The 20,106-nt window shown below is 32.3% G+C and overlaps 1 protein-coding gene across 2 annotated transcripts in view; it reads right to left on the reverse strand.

Annotated features, from left to right (window-relative positions):
* Positions 1–20,106, reverse strand: part of LOC145277691 (glutathione synthetase-like) — a 68,796-nt gene that overhangs the window by 39,907 nt on the left and 8,783 nt on the right. For both annotated transcript variants that reach the window (XM_080129383.1, XM_080129391.1), the window contains exons 2-4: positions 13,905–14,000; positions 2,741–2,927; positions 399–480 (exon numbers count right to left, since the gene is read on the reverse strand). In XM_080129383.1, coding sequence (XP_079985509.1) covers positions 399–480; positions 2,741–2,927; positions 13,905–13,995 — 360 coding nt within the window. In that variant the 5' untranslated portion in view covers positions 13,996–14,000. The remainder of the gene's footprint in view (positions 1–398; positions 481–2,740; positions 2,928–13,904; positions 14,001–20,106) is intronic.

A 20,106-nucleotide genomic window follows, 5' to 3' on the forward strand; every position in this document is an offset into this window, starting at 1 on the left:
GAAAATATTTAGTTGTGAAGAATCAATTAAAGATAAATTTGTTTGTAGAGCCTTGACAGAGCTAAAAATTTGTGATAAACTGATGATTTATTCCCCTAAAGTAATTATACAATGAGTTATTAAAAAATATCAGGGATGTTTCACAATTTAGTTTAGGGTACCAATTAGTTATTTATGAATATAAAGTGAAGGTAAAGCTGGGATTTTGTGTACCTGGAAGCGGGTATATTAAAAGATAAGGAACAATGTCACCTTAGGGGTCAAAATAAAAAGGTCAAAATGAGAGAGCAAACTCCCAAGTCACCTTTTATATGATCAAGTAATGGTTCACTGCCTCATGGTCACATGATCTTAAACTCTACACATTCAGAAAAAGCAAACCCAACATTTTTTTATACCTGAAACTTCTTGGTTTTATTCTTGTAAACAAACTCATAGATTTCCCAGAGCTTCCGAGTAAAATCATCGATTTCAATGACACTGCAAATAGAAAATAATTCTGATATTCTGACATACATATATCTCTTGTTTAAATTCGTTAATACCTGTAACAATATTTCAAACAGAATTTGTGGAATTTTACTTGTTTATTTATATATTTTTGTACGGATTTTGGGCTCAATAGTTCGTTTGACTCTTCCCTGGTGTATTGATCACATTCGTTCGTAAATCCTTTATTCTGACACCATATTTTGTTATATATTTGGTATATATTTTGTTATCAGGAAAATAAGATAAGACGAATTATGCTTGTTAAGATCAAGATGGTTGATTGTTAGTCTGGTTTTATTTAAGTTGGACGAGAGTTTACACTTTTAAAGGGAGGCAACTCCTACTGGTGCAGAATGTCTGCTAACATAATTTTAGTTCTTCTTTGTTATTGTAGTGAAATCCGACAGCCCCTCCCCCCACCAATGAGTTTTCATATATACACTTCGAAATTTTTTCGAAAACTATTTTCATTAAAAATTAATTTTCTATCTTTTTTTTTTTTTCATATTTTCATTACTGCAGCATAGCAATTCGGTAAATACCATTGGTTTCACTTATAATTGAATATTTTTCGAATTTCGCTACAATAATGAAGAAGAACCACAATTTCAAACAGGAGTTGCTTTTGTTGTCCATATCTACATAATTTTCATATTTTGACACCTGTTCTTTTATTAACCCTTATCCTCGAGTGGCCTCCGGTCCTTGATAAATGGTGATTCCTGTGTAAAAATATTTTACATGATTTTCATATTTTGACATCTGTTCTTCTATGTGTACATTCAACTCCAACCTTCTATAGTGTTTGTTGGATATAAATAAGAGTCTGCTCTATTTGTCAATCTTTATTTGTTGATTAAACAATGATCAAGATCTGAAAATAACAGAAACAGAAACTGCGATAAGTATACATGTGACTAATAAATAAATACGTATACATGTACCATAATTGTCTGATAATCCTATAGGATACTGATGATTTCTTTGGGGAGTGGGGTTGGAGATGTTAAGTCTTACATGATGGAAGATTTATTTTATCTGCCCATTCTATTTTGCTGGTGCGTGCTTTGTCCGACGGGTGGATGTGTTGGATTATTGACATTTGTACACAGAATACATGCAGTTCTTTATTAAATTAGGATACATGCTAACAAAATATATTAGTCTTAGAAAACAGAAATCCATGAGTTGTTAAAATCAATTAATCAAAACTCAGTTAATTATATAATAACCAAAAATCTATAAAATTTTGTAGACATATTTTTGATTTTCAAGAAACCTGTAGGCATATCAGTTTTTGTAAACTGACATCCTACATATTCATCATCATCATCATCATCATCATATTTGGTTTAATGTGTTTTACATGCTGTCATGTGTTGGACGACTACAAACTAAACTATTTCTGGCCAGGGCTTTATTTATCCCTTTTTTTCTCAAGTCAACTCTTATCACTTTCACCCATGTTTTTCTTGGACTATCCTGTGAAATGGACCTACTACCTCAACTGTTGTGCATATACCAACTCAAGAAAGTTTCATCTATACAATTCAGATTAAATCTTCCTCTAAGGTCATCAGATCTAAACCTGCCCTTAAGACATCCCAGCTCACGACTTGCATGGCATACGTATTTCCTTGAGATTCTTTCACACCTTCCTCTGAAGTTTGCGGTCGTCCGGGAGTTTTGCCTTTGCACAGACATCTGCACTCTTCAAACTGCTTAAACCACTTTTGAATGTTCATGGGAGAAGAAGCATCGCAATTGAATTTCACTCTGAATGCACAGAAATCACTGATTGCACCATTTCTTTATTTTTTATTTTATTTTTTTGCTGTCGTTACCAGAAAACTGGGAAATGTGATCTTTCAAACACTTTCTCCCTCATTCTGATTCATACATTTACTTATGAAATATTATGAAATAGGATCATTCTTTTTTAATCATTTTTCTTCAAAATCTTTGGATTCAGCATTAAATAACCTGAAAAGGGTTGATATGCCGTAAAACAAAAACAATCAACCAACCAACCAACCAAATAATAAGATAAATCTATGACAATGCTAAATGGATATTAAAATCAAGCAAATAATTTTGTGATAAAATAAATTTATGACAATGCTAAATCCATATTGATATCAATCAAATAATTTTATGATAAAACTAAATAATAAAATAAATATATGATAATGCTAAATGCATCATGATCATATTAACTGCATAATTCTATGAGAAGAAAAATTCGGACCTTTTTAATGACTCTTTAAGAAAATCATAATCATGAGCGACTTTGTGCATAAGTAGGTTGAAATCAGTTTGCATTTGTTTGGCTTCATTGTAAATTGACCTTGGTATCATGGATGGAAACAAGGCAAATGGGGCGTAGTTGACGACGTCAGATGAAGTTGGAAAATCAGCAGTTCGCATAAGGATACCTAAAATGGAAAGTAAATGTGTATTTTAGGAAAATAGAAATAACAATAGACAAACAAAAAATTTAATGGTGCTTGTTAAGATAGAGTCAATAGATCGATCTTTTAAAAATATGTCGTTTTAAGCAAAAACAATAGTACGCACTTAATTGTCATGTTGAAAATAGTAGTATATCCAAAGATTACGAAAATTCATTGAGTAGAACAACTGCTATTAGGGGCAATTCCACAAAAATGTCAACCACAATGTGAAAATTAATTTTTCTTCAAAGTATGGCATATTTAGCATCACTGGAAAGCTGAGACATTGAGGAGTTTAGTTTTTCATATTAAAACTTGATAAACTAAATTTTGACTGACATTTTGCCTGTGAAACAGAAGGTTTTGTCATTAGCGAAAAAAACAGTTTTGCTGCGTATATTTTAAAAATTAGTTAAAAAAAGGAACCAATCTCTTATTTTTGATAACCATAGAATGAGGTAACTGGTAACAGATGGAAAAAGTGGTTTTCAATATGAAAATTGTCCAAAAATATTTAGCTAGCATTTTTGTATGTCCGTCACAAAAAGTTTTCCTACTTTACCTCGTGTTGGAAGACTGAAGTCTTTTTCTGGATTTTAAATAAGCATATTGTGGGTAAGCAAACTGAATAAACAGTTTAGAAAAATTTCTGTGACGGATGTACACTATTTTTTATACGTCCGTCACGTACGTTCGTCACAAGAATTTTTTTATGGTGATATGCTTATTTTAAAGCATCTTTTAAGCATCCTAACAGTTTGGAGAAAATTTTTTATGTTTTTTTATAAAACATTATATATAATAAGAATCATTTATTAGTTTTCAAAGCATTATAATTTTAAACCTTTTATTTAAATAACAAAAACTGCTTCCTTCATAAAAAGCAAAAAGTTACACCTGGTACTTTGTGTTTGATTTGAATTAAATATAAAGGTTTGATTGACAACTTGGTTTATCCCATGTGAGAGCCATAATGGTAGCTGTGTTTGTATTTTCACCTTTTTTTCATTTGCTTTGCTGAGCTACAGACCATCAGATCTAACAACGCATATAGAGGTGAATATTATATTTTAAACATTTAAAATATTTTTTCTTTATCAAAACTGTTTACAAAAGAAGTATTACTGAGTACTTGAATTTGTTTTTGTTGTAGAAACCATGGGAAATGCTGATAAAGAAAGACAAGCTAAGAGAAGAGAAAAGCTGAAAAAAATGAAAATACTCTCAAATAATATTTATTGAAGGCCAAAATGAGAAACAAGTTAAAGCGATTGGTAGACAAGAAGAAACCAAAGGTAAAACAAGATGTATTCAAAGCAGATGAGAGAGTGAGAGTACAAAAATACAGAGCAAAAAAAAACAACAAAAACAACAAGCTACAGCAACTACTTTGCCTGAGGAATCACCATTCCAGACCAGACAAGCCACTGCGAAAGCAATGAAACATGTTCAAAAGTCTCTACGAAACTCACCAAGGGAAAAGATGTTCGTAATTGCTAAAATGGCTTTAGAGGCTGGTATTGAAATCAAAGGGACAACAAGAATAGTCTAAGTGAAGAGCATTGCAAAACTGTTCAAGACTTTTACTTAAGGGATGGAATAACATGGCAAGCACCAGGCCGAAAGGATCGAGTTATATTATGAGAGATGATCAATGGTAAAAACGTGGAAAAAAACTTTGCTAATACGACACATGCTCATATCATTAAAAGAGGCATACAAACTCTTTACAAAAGAGTTTGTAGAAGTCACAATCAGCCTTTCCAAATTCTGCTCTCTTAAGCCCTTCCAAGTTAAACTTTTTGATCAAATACCAAACAATGTTTGTGTTTGTCAATACCATGAAAATATTTGCCTTATTCTTACAGCCCTTTGTCATCAATGTTTCAGGAGAGTCGCCAACCTGATAGGTCCTGAACTGACATCTAAGCTTCAGCCTCTGTCCCATCGACGAAATGTTGCATCCCTCTGCCTGTTCTACAAGTACTTTAATGGTGAATGCTCTGACAAACTACAAGCACTTGTACCTGTGAATACCCCTGACAAACCCAACAAGCAGCTAAATCCCACCCCTTCACAGTAGAGATCCCTAGGTGTAATAAGGCATTCTACTACAATAGTTTATTCCCCAGAACTGCTTAGACTTTTGAACTCCCTTTCAGGATTTTGCTTTCCCAACTGTACTGACATGCAGAAGTTCAAGTGTAATGTGAACAGATATCTTGCTACTCATCTCCCTTCATAATACCCCTGCAACTTATGTTCCCAATAGTAGCCCCCTACTTCAAAGTGGCACTGTGCCTTGTTTGGGGTGAAAATTGAATAATAAAAATAAAAGGCTTTGTTGGGCAAGTCACATGCGAAAAAGACAATAAGGACTGTATCTACCATAAATGTGATAATTGTAGAAATTACATGGAAATGTTCAAACCATCACCTGAAGATTTGATCAAGTATCGACAATGGCAAAAACTAGACAAACGTGCTGAAAAGGTTGCAATTTCAGCAACTGTCAATGGCGTTTTTGGTGCCCTGAAAAAGCAAATGAATACTTTTCTTGTGCACAGATACATCAAAAGAAAAGATCATTTTACTAATCTTATTGAAGAATGCAATGGTTCCTCAACTGTTCTTCAACTGGATTTCTCAGAGAATGCATCCATTGTCAACCAGAATGAGATTCAATCTACTCATTGGTCTCACCAGCAAGTCACCATTTTCACTGATCATGTTTGGGTTAGCCAAAATGTCAAGGATAGCTTTGCCATTGTTTCTAACAATTTAGACCACACCAAAGAGGTTATATACACCTTCATGTCAGGGTTACTTGATTGTATCAGCAAAATGTATGATTCCATAAAGTTGTTGAATGTTTTCACAGATGGTCCATCTTCACAATTCAAGCAACGATTCCTGTTTTAATACCTTCAGGAATGGAAAAATGAGTACAATTCCAAAATTATTTGGAATTTCTTTGCAACCTTGCACAGTAAAAGTGCAGTTGATGGAATTGGTGGTACTGTTAAGCGATCGGTTTTGGCGAAATATTCATACCACTACAGTCGCCACAAATGATGCTGCAGCCTATTGTGAATTGGCAAGAAACTTGAATGCTGGAATAACAATAACATTTATATCTAGTGACAAAATTAAAGAAAGATGTGCTCCAAGACTTCCAGTATAGGAAAAAACCTTAGTCATGACTGACACTATGAAGTTACATTGCATCAAAGCTCGAAATTCTTGGCAACTTGAGATAGCAACATTCTCAAAAGATGAAATCTTCAAATTTGAAAACATATTTAATGCTACTGAAGAAAATGACAATGATTCAGATAAGGCGATGAGTGACATGAATGATGAAATTCTTAATCTTGAACAAATAATACCTGACAATGTCATAAACACCCAAGACTGGGTTTAGTTTTTGTATGAGGGTGAACAGTTTCTCGGTGAAGTCACCAATGTTATTGCTAACAAAGATTTTGAGGTATCTAATGCACAAATCAGGAAACTTATGGAAACAGTGAAAGAAAGAGAACAAGATCTTTTACAAGATCTTTTACGAAAAAGAGAACATTGTCTGACGAATCAACCCACCAGCAGTTGCCGGAATGCGAGGGCAATTTTCATTTGATGAATTATAATTTTTTCCTACAGGAAGACACTATTTTTGATTCACTTGTGTTAGTTTCTATTTGGAGTTACAAGTCATTTTTAACATAAGGACACTTCTTAGGGATTTTAATACTATTTTGTTAAGATTTATTTAGAACAGTACGTCCATCACAAAATTTCTGTACATCAGTCACAGAATTTAAAGTACAATTTTGATCCCAAAAATAAATAATTATAAGAAGTGTTACTTTTTTTCAGCAAATAGCCTATTTCATGCCATGAATACCAAATTTTATCAGAATAATGTGTATATATTCATAGAAATTTGATTTTTACTGTTTCATGTTGTGATTCTTCTACTTTTGTGCGTATGTCCATCATATGCTTTTTTTTTTGCGAATAAATTTTTGGGGTCAAGTCCAAAAAGGTCCAACTTACTTTTTTTTCTAACATTTTTAGTCTTTGAAACAATTTAATGTTTGAATTAATGAAGACTATTCTCTAATATCTTGTGTTTTGTTCTCTAAATCGTACATCCGTCACAATGGAATACCCCATATTTTTTTGTAAAAAAAAAAAAGAAGTCTATCGCTACAAACAACAAATATTGCATGTCATGAACAAGTAATCTAAAATATTCGATTCGAGTCATGTTCCCTGTGTGTGAACTCTTCACCGTCTACTTTATAACATCTAAGAAAAATGCAATTTATCCAATTCGCCATAAAAATTACTTTTAACTATGAATAACTTTTTATGAGATGAATTTTCGTAATTTTTTTTTTTTTTGGATATATTACTCTTTTCGACATGACAATTAAGTATGTAATATTTTTTTTGCTTGAAACAACATATTTAAAAAAGAAAAAAAATCGATTTGTCAACTATCTTAACAAACACCAATTTGATGATATCAAAAAAAATTAATAGAATGATTTTTTCTTGTTTCCAGTAATCTTTTGACAGATTTTATTAAGCCTCAACACAATACTTTAAGAAACATCAATTTTAAGCCTGGCTAAAAAAAAAAAAAAAAAAAAAAAGATGGTGTCTGATACTATCAACATTCCCCTCAAGTGTTAAAGAGGAGAGAAGAAAGAGAAATCTTAAAATGGAGTACTGTAGTCACATCTGGGCAGAAACTGCTTGGCACTCCTATCCTGCCTTGACAGAGTTCAAAACCGCCTTCAAAACCTGGTAAATGATATCCTTTTCTCTTTCCACAGAAGAGACGTTGTAAGCCTGGCTGAAGCATACTTCTGTAACATACTTTTGTCAAACTTTTGTTAACTATACCACTATGTCTTGATTTTTACCAGTCTTGTAAGGTCACAACAATTATCAATAATGATAATATCAAAGTAAATTATGTTATGCAAGAATATCTTAACAGATATGTCAGTTTGTGAATTTTCAAAGGAAATTAAAATGGAAGAAATAACAGGCACATCTAATTGGTTTATAAAATAAAATTTGTTTTTCTTTATTTATTGTATTTGCATAATTTTGCAATTAATATTTCCTTAAATCAAGGGTGGTTTTGCCTATGATAGAAAGTGTGTGCGTGTGCGTGTAAGTAAAAGTTAAATACTACCCAAGATATACCCACAAAGCTGATATATTCTTTTTCATCTGCAAAAAATTGAACATATCAGAAAGTACCGTCTGCTATGACTACGCAATCCCTACAGCTATATACTTAGAAAATGCAGTTGAAACCTAATAGAGATGTAGGACCAGAGAGGAGAGTCACCACCATGGTTAGTCAGTGCTAGCCTAAACAGAGATGAGAAGGAGAAGAGAACTCTTGGACTTGAGCTTACATTCCACTAACTCCTTTTAAACGTTTTTTTTTTACTATTTAAAATTTGTGACAAAGTCCTAGCAAAATTGGCAGTCATGACAGAAAATATGTTAGCTTGGCTAAGTAAAAGTAATGATAACAAATGCATAGACAGTAAATTATATAATCAAATAAAAAATATATATGTATATATGTATGACTAGCAGGGAGACCTAACATTGCCCAGGAATGAATGAGGATCAACGAATGTTTCACCCTCCCATATTTTATTGTCATCAAAATCGGTAAAATCGACTATTTTTCAATCCTCTCCACAGTTATATAGTCCACAATACATTGTAGTCTACATTGCACTGTAGAGAACCTACTGCTGATTATATAAAATTATTTTTATATATAATGGCTTGAATTAAAATTTAAAATACAAACATCAAGTATCATGGTTCAATTGTGCTCTAAACAGACGCATTCGTTTTGAACTCACCTCTGTCATATCAAAGAGCCTACTGTTGATTTTATATGCTGGGTCTTTCCGCTTGTGCAGTTATAAAACTTATCAAATGCACTTGTGATGTTAGGCTGTATAAGGTGTTAACTTTAGACAATATTGCCTGCTCATTTTTTCATTGGATTTTTTCGATTACTGATACTTATCAAAGACATTCCAATACAAAACCTACCTAAAAACATTGCCAAGCACATAGAGTACATTTGAGTGAGATTAAAAAAAAAAAAATCAGCCCAGCTGCTTAGGAGTCTATAGGAAACAAACTCACAAACACAATATTTCTTTTATTGAATTAATAAAGTGAAAGTTTTTTCAGTTTGAGTCTATCAGTTACATCTTTGCATTGTTCTGCCTTCTACAAACCTAAATTTCTTTTACATTAAACAATGCTTCAAGCCAACTACTTGAACCTCTTAAATTTTCTTGCGTTTAGTAACAGTTATTTGTTGTCTTTTTTACACCCCCTTTTTTTATTAGCGGTGCTGTATAATCGCCCTTCCTTTACTTTTTAATTTATTTTTTTACACCATTTTCTTTGAAAATGCCTCCAAGGTGTGTGGGCCTGATCTCATCCCTGCTATACTAATTAAGAAATTCTCAGCTGAGCTAGCGTCTGTACTTTCCAAAGTCTACAAAAAAAAATGCCTTGCTGAATCTTGCTTCCCTAATAGCTGGAAGATAGCCTCTGTGGTACTAGTGTACAAGAATTCTGGTGAAAAGACTGACCTTCTCAGTTATCGTCCCATCGGTCTCCTCCCCCTTTTCGCTAAAATCTTTGAGACCTTAATTAATCAAGCACTAGATCACCACCTCACAAAAGCAAATTTCTCTGACAAAAAGTATGGATTTAGGCAATGTTGTTCTACTGTAAATATTTTAACAGTCATCTCTGAATGCATATACATTGTACTGGATAAGGTGGACAAAGCCAGAGCTGTCACCCTTGATATATCTAAGACCTTTGACAAAGTCTGGCATGAAGGGCTGCTAATGAAAATTAAATCATACAGTATAACTGGACTAAATACTAAATATAATTAGATCCTTCTTAGACAATAGGACTATCCAGGTTGTCATTGATGGAAATTCATCCAAGCAGCATAACATTAATGCGAGAGTAAGTTAGGGGTTGATCCTTGGACCACTATTATTCCTGATATTCATAAACGACCTCCCTGATAATATTGTGTCTGAGATGAGTATATTTACTGATGATACAACGCTCTATAACATGCATGAGGGAAGAACCGATGCACATAAATCTAAGATAATGGCAAAACCATTAGAAAATGACTTCCAGACCGTAGTGGAATGGGGCCGCAAATAGATGGTAACATTTAATGCTAGTAAGACTAAGCCACTCTCCTTTAACAAGACGCCTCTCCAACCTCCGACATCCATAACAAATAACACCCTACCTGAGAATTCAAACTCTTCAGCTTAACATTCACAGGCAAGATCAACTGGAATAAATACATTGGGGACATTGCAAAGGCTGCTGCAAAGGTAGATTTCCTCTATTGAGCTAGATAACTACTCACACCTGAAAGTATCCTGTACCTCTACAAGGCCATCATTCACCCATGTATAGAGTGTTGTTGCCACATCTGGACTGGTGCATCTAAAAAAAGAAAAAAATTCCAATCTAATATATCCCACTTTGTCAATGTAGCTCCAACCCCTGTTCTAGTGGTTGGGATATAATGATATCCAAAAGGTCAGCTTAAAGTAAAATGAAAATCCATAAAATATCATGAAAATACCTTTTTTTTTTTTTTTTTTTTTTACATAGACATCACCACATTATCAAGGCCAAGAGGCCACTCAAGGATAAGGGTTAAAGAGTGTACAGTAATCATTAGTAATGAAAATTTGGTAAATTTGATAACTTATATGGAACAGCTCATCAAGAACTTATTTACGTTAGACTTGAACACAACCATATTGTAGTCAGCCGGAAAGCAGAAAAAAGGAAGACAATTCCACAGGCGTGCAGTTCTAAGAAAGAAGCTTTGTTCATGGAATCTACGTTTAGGTTTAGGCACAGATAAAGAGTGGGGGGAATTATTGATAGTGTTTACAGCTAGACGAGTGTTTCTTGTGAAAGTCTGGCGAGGGGGGACCATAGATTGAAGTTCAGTCGAACACTTTCCATGAAAATAACGATACATCAGAGACAAACTCGCAACATCTCTTCTGTGCGATAGAGGTTGCAAGGAGGAGAAAAGGACATCTCCTACGAGGCTACGAAGTCTATTTTGAACTCTATCAAGGCAGGACAAGTCCTTTCTAGCAGCTCCTGCCCAGATGTGGCAACAGTATTCCATTCTTGGACGTACCTGGCTCTTATATAGATAGAGAATAGCATCAGCAGTGAGATATTTACCGGATCGATAGAAAGATCCCACCATTTTTCCAGCGGCTTTGGCAACAGATTTGATGTACATGTTCCATTTAAGATCAGGAGTAATGGTCAAGCCCAGAAGCTTGTCAAAACTTGAGGGCTCCTCAAGACGAGAGCCATTCATTTCAATTGATGCCAGATGTGGATCAGAATGTTGATGATGTAAAGAGAGAAGCTTGGTTTTAGATGCATTAAAAGTAACCAGCCACTCCTTTCCCCATTGTACTACGTGCTCAAGATCAGAGGAGAGAGAATTGGAGAGAACTTGGTCGTTTACTGTCTTAGATGTGCTACCATAGATGGTAGTGTCATCAGCATAAATGTCTACAAATGATGTAAGGATGTGATTTGGAAGATCATTAATGTAGATCAGGAAAAGAGTTGGGCCCAGGATGGACCCCTGAGGGACACCAGCATTAATACTGTGAGCTTCTGATTTTTGCCCCTCAACTACTACTCTTATGAACCTATCAGAAAGAAATGATTTAATAATTGAGAAGACATTTCCAGCTATACCATAGCTAGAGATCTTATGAAGTAAACCTTTATGCCATACCCTATCAAAGGCCTCAGATATGTCAAGAGCAATTGCTCTAGAAAGATTGCCTCCGTCGAGAGATTTGCTAATCCTATGAGATATAACTGTAAGCACATCTGCTGTAGATCTAGCAGAACGGAAACCATATTGAGTGTCACTAAGAAGGTTATTTTTGTTGAGATGGTTGATTACTTCTGTATTTAACACAGATTCTAGCAACTTACTCATGACGCACAGGAGACTTATTGGCCTGTACTGAGAGGGGGATGAGCGATTACCTGAATTCTTAAATACAGGGCATACTGATGAAATTTTCCAGGGAGATGGGAAACTATTCTCCTTAAGACAACGTTTAAACAGTTTTGTAAGTATGGGCGCTAGTTCAGGTTGAAGTTTTTTTAGTACTATAATTGGAATACTGTCAGGGACAGTTGCTTTACTGGAATCAAGATTTTTGATTAGCTTGGCAACATCACGTACAGATATACGTATATCACATAGCGTATTTTCTGATACAGGAGGAAATATTGGGGGTTGGCGGCCTTGGTCGCAAAGGGTAGAATTAGCTGCAAAGTTCTTGACAAAGAGTTTCGCTTTGTCTGATGCTGACGAGATTACCTCAGGTCCATTGATAATAGTTGGGATGGAGCACACGCTTCTGTTCAGGATTCTGTTTGCTATTTGCCAAAACTGGTGGGAACCAAGCCACTGCTCAGCTACTTTGGACTTAACAGATTGAGCATACAACTCTCTTGCGTTCTTTATTACTTTCTTACAATGGTTGCTGGCAGTCCTGAAAGTGGCTTTAGTTTCCATATATCTATTACGTTTAAAGCAGTGGAAAAAGTGATTTCTGTGCGCAATGGCAGTAGCACATTCTGGAGAGAACCATGGCTGGCTGTTAGGTTTTTGCTGAAACTTTTTCGAGGGTATGAAACGGTCAATACATACAATTAACCATTCTGTCAGGTCTAATACTATAGAGGACACATCCTTTTTAAACATGGAATGCAGAGGTAGATCAGATATAAATGTACGGAAGCTATCCCAGTCAGCCTTAGTGTATCAATATACTGCACGATGGAGAGGTACGTTTGGGGACATATTACATTTCATTTTTATCTTAATTGATACAACAGAGTGGTCGGAAGATCCAAGAGTCGACAGAACAGAAACTGAACATAGTTCAGGGCAAGTTGTGAGAAAAAGGTCTAGTAGGCTCGCATACTGGCCGTCATTGTCGGGCACACGGGTGGGTTCCTGAACAATCTGAGTGAGGTCATAGGCAATGGAGAAATCATGACAGAACCTCCCCTCATCATCGGTCTTGTTTGAGTGGGTCAACCATTCAACGTTGTGAACATTGAAGTCTCCAAATACGTGAATGTTAGCTGATGGATAAGCAGATAGGACTTGGTCAATTTTCTCAGATATGCTTTGAAAGATAGTAACTCCGCTGTTGTGGGGGCGATAGAGAGTAAACATAAATGCAGTAGTGTGAGCTAAAGCAACCCGGAAGCACATATAGGGTAAGTTAGGATCTTCCCTGGAGATGTCCCTCCCACATGGAAAGCTATCTTTCCATGCCCATGGCGATCTTGGGGGTCAGATTTAGAAGTTAAGTTAGAGTATCCTTTAATTGCGAACTCTTCTAGGGAAATAGCCTGTCCAATGCCAGTTTCACTTAAAAATAAAAGGTCTGGTTTATTCTCCTGTAATTGGGTTTCAACCTCTGGAAGGTTAGAACGTAGACCCCTGATGTTTGAGAAGGAGACATGGTAGTAGGGGTCTACGTTGGAAGTTGGAGAACCGGGTTTAATCGTGTATTTTTTCTTGAAACTTGTCATGATGAAATTTTGGAATTTGTGGACTAGGTCGTCAGATTTACTTAGAGCAAGACAGAGAGGGGAAACTAAGAGAGAAAAAGAAACTACCTAGAGTATATTGTTCTTAGGGAATCAATTTATAAAACAAATACAGTTACTAACCATTTTTATAAAAATCTGTTTTCAGGCAACCAAAAAAAAAAAAAAGATAAAAAAGAAAAATAATTGAAATATAAAGGCTTAATATACACAGACACTTACCATGAGTTAAAGCCCAATCTTTTCCTTTACTCATTATTAATGGAAGTTTTTCTTTGACTAAAAGTTCATAATTGATGATAGAAGCTGCCATTTTCTCTGAAAAAAAAAATGAAGGATACAAGATGAGTTTTATCATTTAGAAAACATTCACGCTCAGCATATTGCCCCCTCCCCAAAAAGCTATCAAAAAATGAGAACATTTTTGTCCCCCGTCTGCACACAGGAATGAGTAGAGACCAAGATTAAAGTTAACTTCATGTCATATATCTCCGCTTATGAGGAGAAAACAAAAAGACTAAAGTAGAGAGTAATTAATTATTTTTTTGAAAAGAGAAGATAAGGAAAGCAAAACTAGCCGAGCTAACATCATCTAAACACAGCTTGGATATTTTTTTAAAGCAATATTCAACCTAAGTAAGCTGAACCGATCTCCTCCAAAGAAAGAAGTTTCTAGGGAATATTAATTAACAAGCAATTCTAAACAAGTCTTTCAAACTGGTGTGATCCTATTATCATAATCATATGTGAAATAGAGGACAAACAAAAAGAAAAACAAACAAAAACAAGACAAAAAAACAAGAAACAAACAAAAAGAAGAGAAACAAAAAAAAACACAAGAAACAAACAAAAAGAAGAGAAACAAACAAAAAGAAGAGAAACAAAAAAAAAAGAAGAGACAAACAAAAAGAAAAAACAAACAAAAAAGAAGAAAAACAAAAAAGACAAACAAAAAGAAGAGAAACAAAAAAAAACACAAGAAACAAACAAAAAGAAGAGAAACAAACAAAAAGAAGAGAAACAAACAAAAAGAAAAAACAAACAAAAAAGAAGAAAAACAAAAAAGACAAACAAAAAGAAGATATAGAAAAAAGACAACAAACAAAATAAGGAATACAAACAAAAAGAAGCAGAAAAAGACAAACAAAAAGAAGACAAACGAAAGAAAAACAACAACAAAAAAAGACAAACAAAAAGGAGAAAACAAATAAAAAGAAGAAGACAAACAAAAAGGAAGAAACAAAAAAGGAAGAAACAAACGAAAGGAAGAAACAAACGAAAGGAAGAAACAAACGAAAGGCAGAAACAAGCAAAAAGAAGAAACAAATAAAAAGAAAAAACAAACAAAAAAAAGAAACAAATAAAAAGTATGCAAGCAAGAAAATGAAACAAACAAAAGAGGAAAATAACAAAAAGAATAAACAAACAAAAGAAGAAAAAAAGAAACAAACGCAGAGAAGAAACAAACAACAAGTAGAAACAAACAAAAAAAGGAAAAACAAGAAAATGAAACAACAAAAGAAGAAACAAACAAAAAGAAAAACAAACAAAAGAAGAAGCAAAAAAGAAAAACAAAAAAAGAAACAAACGAAAAGAAGAAACAAATAAAAAGAAAAAACAAATAAAAAGAAAAAACAAATAAAAAGAAAAACAAATAAAAAGAAAAAAACAAATTAAAAGAAAAACAAATTAAAAGAAAAACAAATAAAAAGTATGCAAGCAAGAAAATGAAACAAATAAAAAGAGAAACAAACAAAAAAAGAAATAAACGAAGAGAAGAAAGAAACCAAAAGAAGGAACAAACGAAAAGGAGAAACAAATAAAAAGTGTCCAAACAAGAAAATGAAAAACAAAAACAAAAGAAGAAGCAAACGAAAAGAAGAAACAAAAAAGAAACAAACAAAAAAGAAACAAACAACAAGAAAGAAAGAAACAAACAACAAGAAAGAAAGAAACAAACAAAAAGAAGAAACAAACAAAAAGAAGAAACAAATAAAAGAAGAAACAAACGATAAGAAGAAACAAATAAGAAGTATGCAAAAAAGAAAATGAAACAAACAAAAGAAAAAACAAACAAAAAGAAGAAACAAATAAAAGAAGAATAAAAAGGGAAAACAAAAAAAAGGAACAAGCGAAAAGAAGCAAATAAAAAGAAGAAACAAACGAAAAGAAGAAACAAACGAAAAGAAGAAACAAAAAAAGAAACAAACGAAAAGAAGAAACAGACAAAAGAAGAAACAAAAAAAAAAGAAAACAGAAAAAAGAAACAAATGAAAAGAAGACAGAAAAAAGAAACAAATGAAAAGAAGAAACAAACAAAAATGAGAAACTAACGGAAAGAAGAAAAAAACGAAAAGAAGAAACAAACGAAAAGGAGAAACAAATAAAAAGAAGAAACAAACGAAAAGAAGAAACGCACAAAAGAAGTAACATAAAAAGAAAAACAAAAAAAGAAACAAACGAAAAGAAGAAATAAACGAAAAGAAGAAACAAATAAAAAAGAAGAAACAAACGAAAAGAAGTAACGACAAAAGAGGAAACAAAAAAGAAAAAAAAAACGAAAATAAGAGACAAACGAAAAGAAAAAAAGAAGAAACAAATAAAAAGAAGAAACAAACAAAAGAAGAAACAAACAAGAAGAAACAAACAAAAAGAAACAAACAAAAAGGAGAAACAAATGACAAGAAGAAACAAATGACAAGAAGAAACAAACAAAAAGAAGAAACAAACAAAAAGAAACAAACGAAACAAAAAACGAAAAGAAGAAACAAACGAAAAGAAACAAAGAAAAGAAGAAACAAACGAAAAGAAACAAAGAAAAGAAGAAACAAACAAAAAGAAACAAACAAAAAGGAGAAACAAATGAAAAGAAGAAACAAATAAAAAGAAGAAACAAACAAAAAGAAGAAACAAACGAAAAGAAGAAACAAACAAAAAGAAGGAAAAACGAAAAGATAAAACAAACGAAAAGAAGAAACAAACAAAAGAAGAAACAAACGAAAAGATCAAACAAAGAAAAAAGAAGACAAAGAAAAGAAACAAACAAACAGATGACGAACGAAAAGAAGAAATAAAAGAAAAGAAGAAACAAATAAAAAGAAGAAACAAAGGAAAAGAAGAAACAAACAGAAAAGTGACAAAAAAGAAAAAAAACGAAAAATACAAAAAACAAATAGAAGAAACAAACAAAAAGAAGAAACAACCATTAGAGGAAACAAAAACGAAAAACAAAAAAGAAACAAACGAAAAGATAAAACAAAAAAGAAACAAACGAAAAGATAAAACAAAAAAAAAAGAAACAAACGAAAAGATAAAACAAAGAAAAAAAAGACAAACGAAAAGAAACAAACGAAAAGAAGAAACAAACCAAAAGAAGAAACAATCGAAAAGAAACAAATGAATAGATGAAACAAACGAAAAAAAAGAAACAAACAAAAAGAAGAAACAAACAAAAAGAAGAAACAAACCAAAAGAAGAAACAAACCAAAAGAAGAAACAATCGAAAAGAAACAAACGGAAAGAAGAAACAAACGGAAAGAAGTAACAAACAAAAAAAGAAACAAACAAAAAGAATAAACAAACCAAAAGAATAAACAAACCAAAAGAAGAAACAAACCAAAAGAAGAAACAAACGAAAAGAAACAAACGGAAAGAAGAAACAAACGGAAAGAAGTAACAAACAAAAAAAGAAACAAACAAAAAGAAGAAACAAACAAAAAGAAGAAACAAACGAAAAGATAAAACAAACGAAAAGAAGAAACAAACAAAAAGAAGACGAACGAAAAGAAGAAAAAACGAAAAGAATAAACCAATAATAAGAAGAAACAAAGGAAAATAAGATACAAAAAAAGAAACAAAAAAGAAAAAAACCGAGAAACAGAAAAAATAAATAGAAGAAACAAAAAAGGAAGAAACAAACAAAAAGAAGACAAAAATAAAATGTATGCACACAAGAAAATGAAACAAACAAAAGTAGAAACAAACAAAAGAAGAAATAAAAAAAAGAAACAAACGAGAATAAGAAAAAAAAACAAAAGAAGAAACAAACAAAAAAAAGAAACAAACGAAAAGAAGAAACAAACAAAAGAAGGAACAAACGAAAAGAAGACACAAATAAAAAGTATGCATACTAGAAAATGAAACAAATAAAAGAAGAAACAAACAAAAAGAAGAAATAAACCAAAAGAAGAAACAATAAAATACAAACAGAAAGAAGAAACAAACGAAAAAAAAGAAACAAACGAAAAGAAACAAATAAAATAGAAGAAACAAACGAAAAGAAAAACAAATAAAAAGAAAAAACAAACAAAAAGAAGAAACAAATAAAAATCATGCAAGCAAGAAAAGAAAGAAACAAAAAGAAACAAACAAAAAGAAAAAACAAAGGAAAAGAAGAAACAAATAAACAGTGTGCAAACAAGAAAATGAAAAAAGAACAAAAAAAGAAACAAACGAAAAGAAGAAACAAAAAGAAGAAACAGACGAAATGAAGAAACAAATAAAAAGTATGGAAACTAGAAAATGAGACATGCAAAAGAAGAAACAAACAAAAAGAAGAAACAAACGAAAAGAAGAAATAAACGAAAATAAGAAACAATCGAAAAGAAACAAATAAAAAGAAGAAACAAACGAAAAGAAAACAAACAAAAAGAAGAAACAAACAAAAGAAGAAACAAAAAAGAAAAACAATAAAAGAAACAAACGGAAAGAAGAAACAAACTAAAAGAAGAAACAGACGAAAAGTAGAAACAAAAAAAGAAGAAACAAACGAAAAAAAAACAAAAAAAGAAACAAATAGCAATAAGAAACAAACAAAAATAAAACAAAAAGAACAAACAAAAAGAGAAACAAACCAAAAGAAGAAACAAATAAAAAGTATGAAAACAAGAAAATGAAACAAACAAAAGAAAAAAACAAACAAAAAGAAGAAATAAACAAAAGAAACAAAAGATAAAACAAAAAGAAACAAGCGAAAAGAAACAAGTGAAAAGAAACAAACAAAAAGAAGAAACGAAGAAAGAGAAGTAACAAACGCAAAGAAGAAACAAATAAAAAGTATGCAAACAAGAAAATGTAACAAACAAAAGGAGAAAGAAACAAAAAGAAGAAAACAAACAATAAGAAGTCAAACAAAAAAGAAGAAAACAAACAAAAGAAGACAAACAAAAAACAGGAGACAAACAAAAAACAGGAGACAAACAAAAAGACAAACAAAAAAGACAAACAAAAAGAAGACAAGCAAAAAGAAGACAAACAAAAGAAGACGACCAATAAAGAAGACACAAAATAAAGACAAACGAGAAGAAGGCAAACAAAACGAACAAAAAGAAAAAGAAGAGAAACAAAAAGGAGACAAACAAAATGAAGACCACAAACAAAATGAAGACAAAAAGGAGAAAACAAATAAAAAGAACACAAACAAAACAAAGAAGACGAACAAAAAGTAGAAGACAAACATAAAGAAGACAAACCAAAAATACAAAAAGAAGAAAAAAATATAAAAAGAAGAAAACAAACAAAAAAAGAAAAACAAAAAGAACGCAAACAATAAGAAGAAACAAACGAAAAGAAGACAAACAAAAAGAAGACAAACAAAAAAATACAAACACAAAAAGACAAACAATAAGGTTGGTTGGTTGTTTTTGTTTTACGGCATATCAACCCTTTTCGGGTTACTTAATGCCGAATCCAAAATCCAAAAATTTTGAAGAAAATTTTTTTAATAGAATATATTTGTTGTTTTCAAGTCGGTTTCTATTTAACCCATAGTTGGAACCCTAACAGGTACTGCCACTCTGGGTCAAAGTGGACCTGGGAGCAATGGCAATTAAAGGGTGGCTCCACACTCCCTAAAGCCCACAAGCTGGGGCCTCACCATTGGATATAGTTTAAGGTCATATCCAGGACCCCCATTTAGGGACTTTTACCCTCTGTAGGGGGGGGGGGCAGTCGGTGTATTCTAATGCCCCACCGACAGGGCCGACAAACAATAAGAGCAGAAACAAAAAAAAGACATACAAAATAAAGAAACAGACAAAAAGAACACGAACAAATAGAAAAACAAAATGAAGATGACAAAGACAAAGAAGAAGATAAACAAAAAAGACAAAAAGAAGAAAACAAACAAAAAGAACAGAAACAAAAATAGGAGACAAAAAGACGACAAACAAAAAGGAGACAAACAAAAAGAAGACAAACAAAAAAGACAAAAAGAAGAAGACAAACAAAAAGAAGACAAACAAAAAAAGAAAAAGACAAACAAAAAGAATAAAACAAACAAAAAGAAAAAGACAAACAAAAAGAAGGCAGAAATACAAGGCAAACAAAAAGAAGAAGAGAAACAAAAAGAAGACAAACAAAAAGGAGACATGCAAAAAAAAGGACAAACAAAAAAAAAGACAAACAAACAAAAAAAAAGAAGCCG

This window comes from Euprymna scolopes, chromosome 1, assembly GCF_053919585.1.
Source record: "Euprymna scolopes isolate OS-2025 chromosome 1, ASM5391958v1, whole genome shotgun sequence".
Taxonomy (NCBI): domain Eukaryota; kingdom Metazoa; phylum Mollusca; class Cephalopoda; order Sepiida; family Sepiolidae; genus Euprymna; species Euprymna scolopes.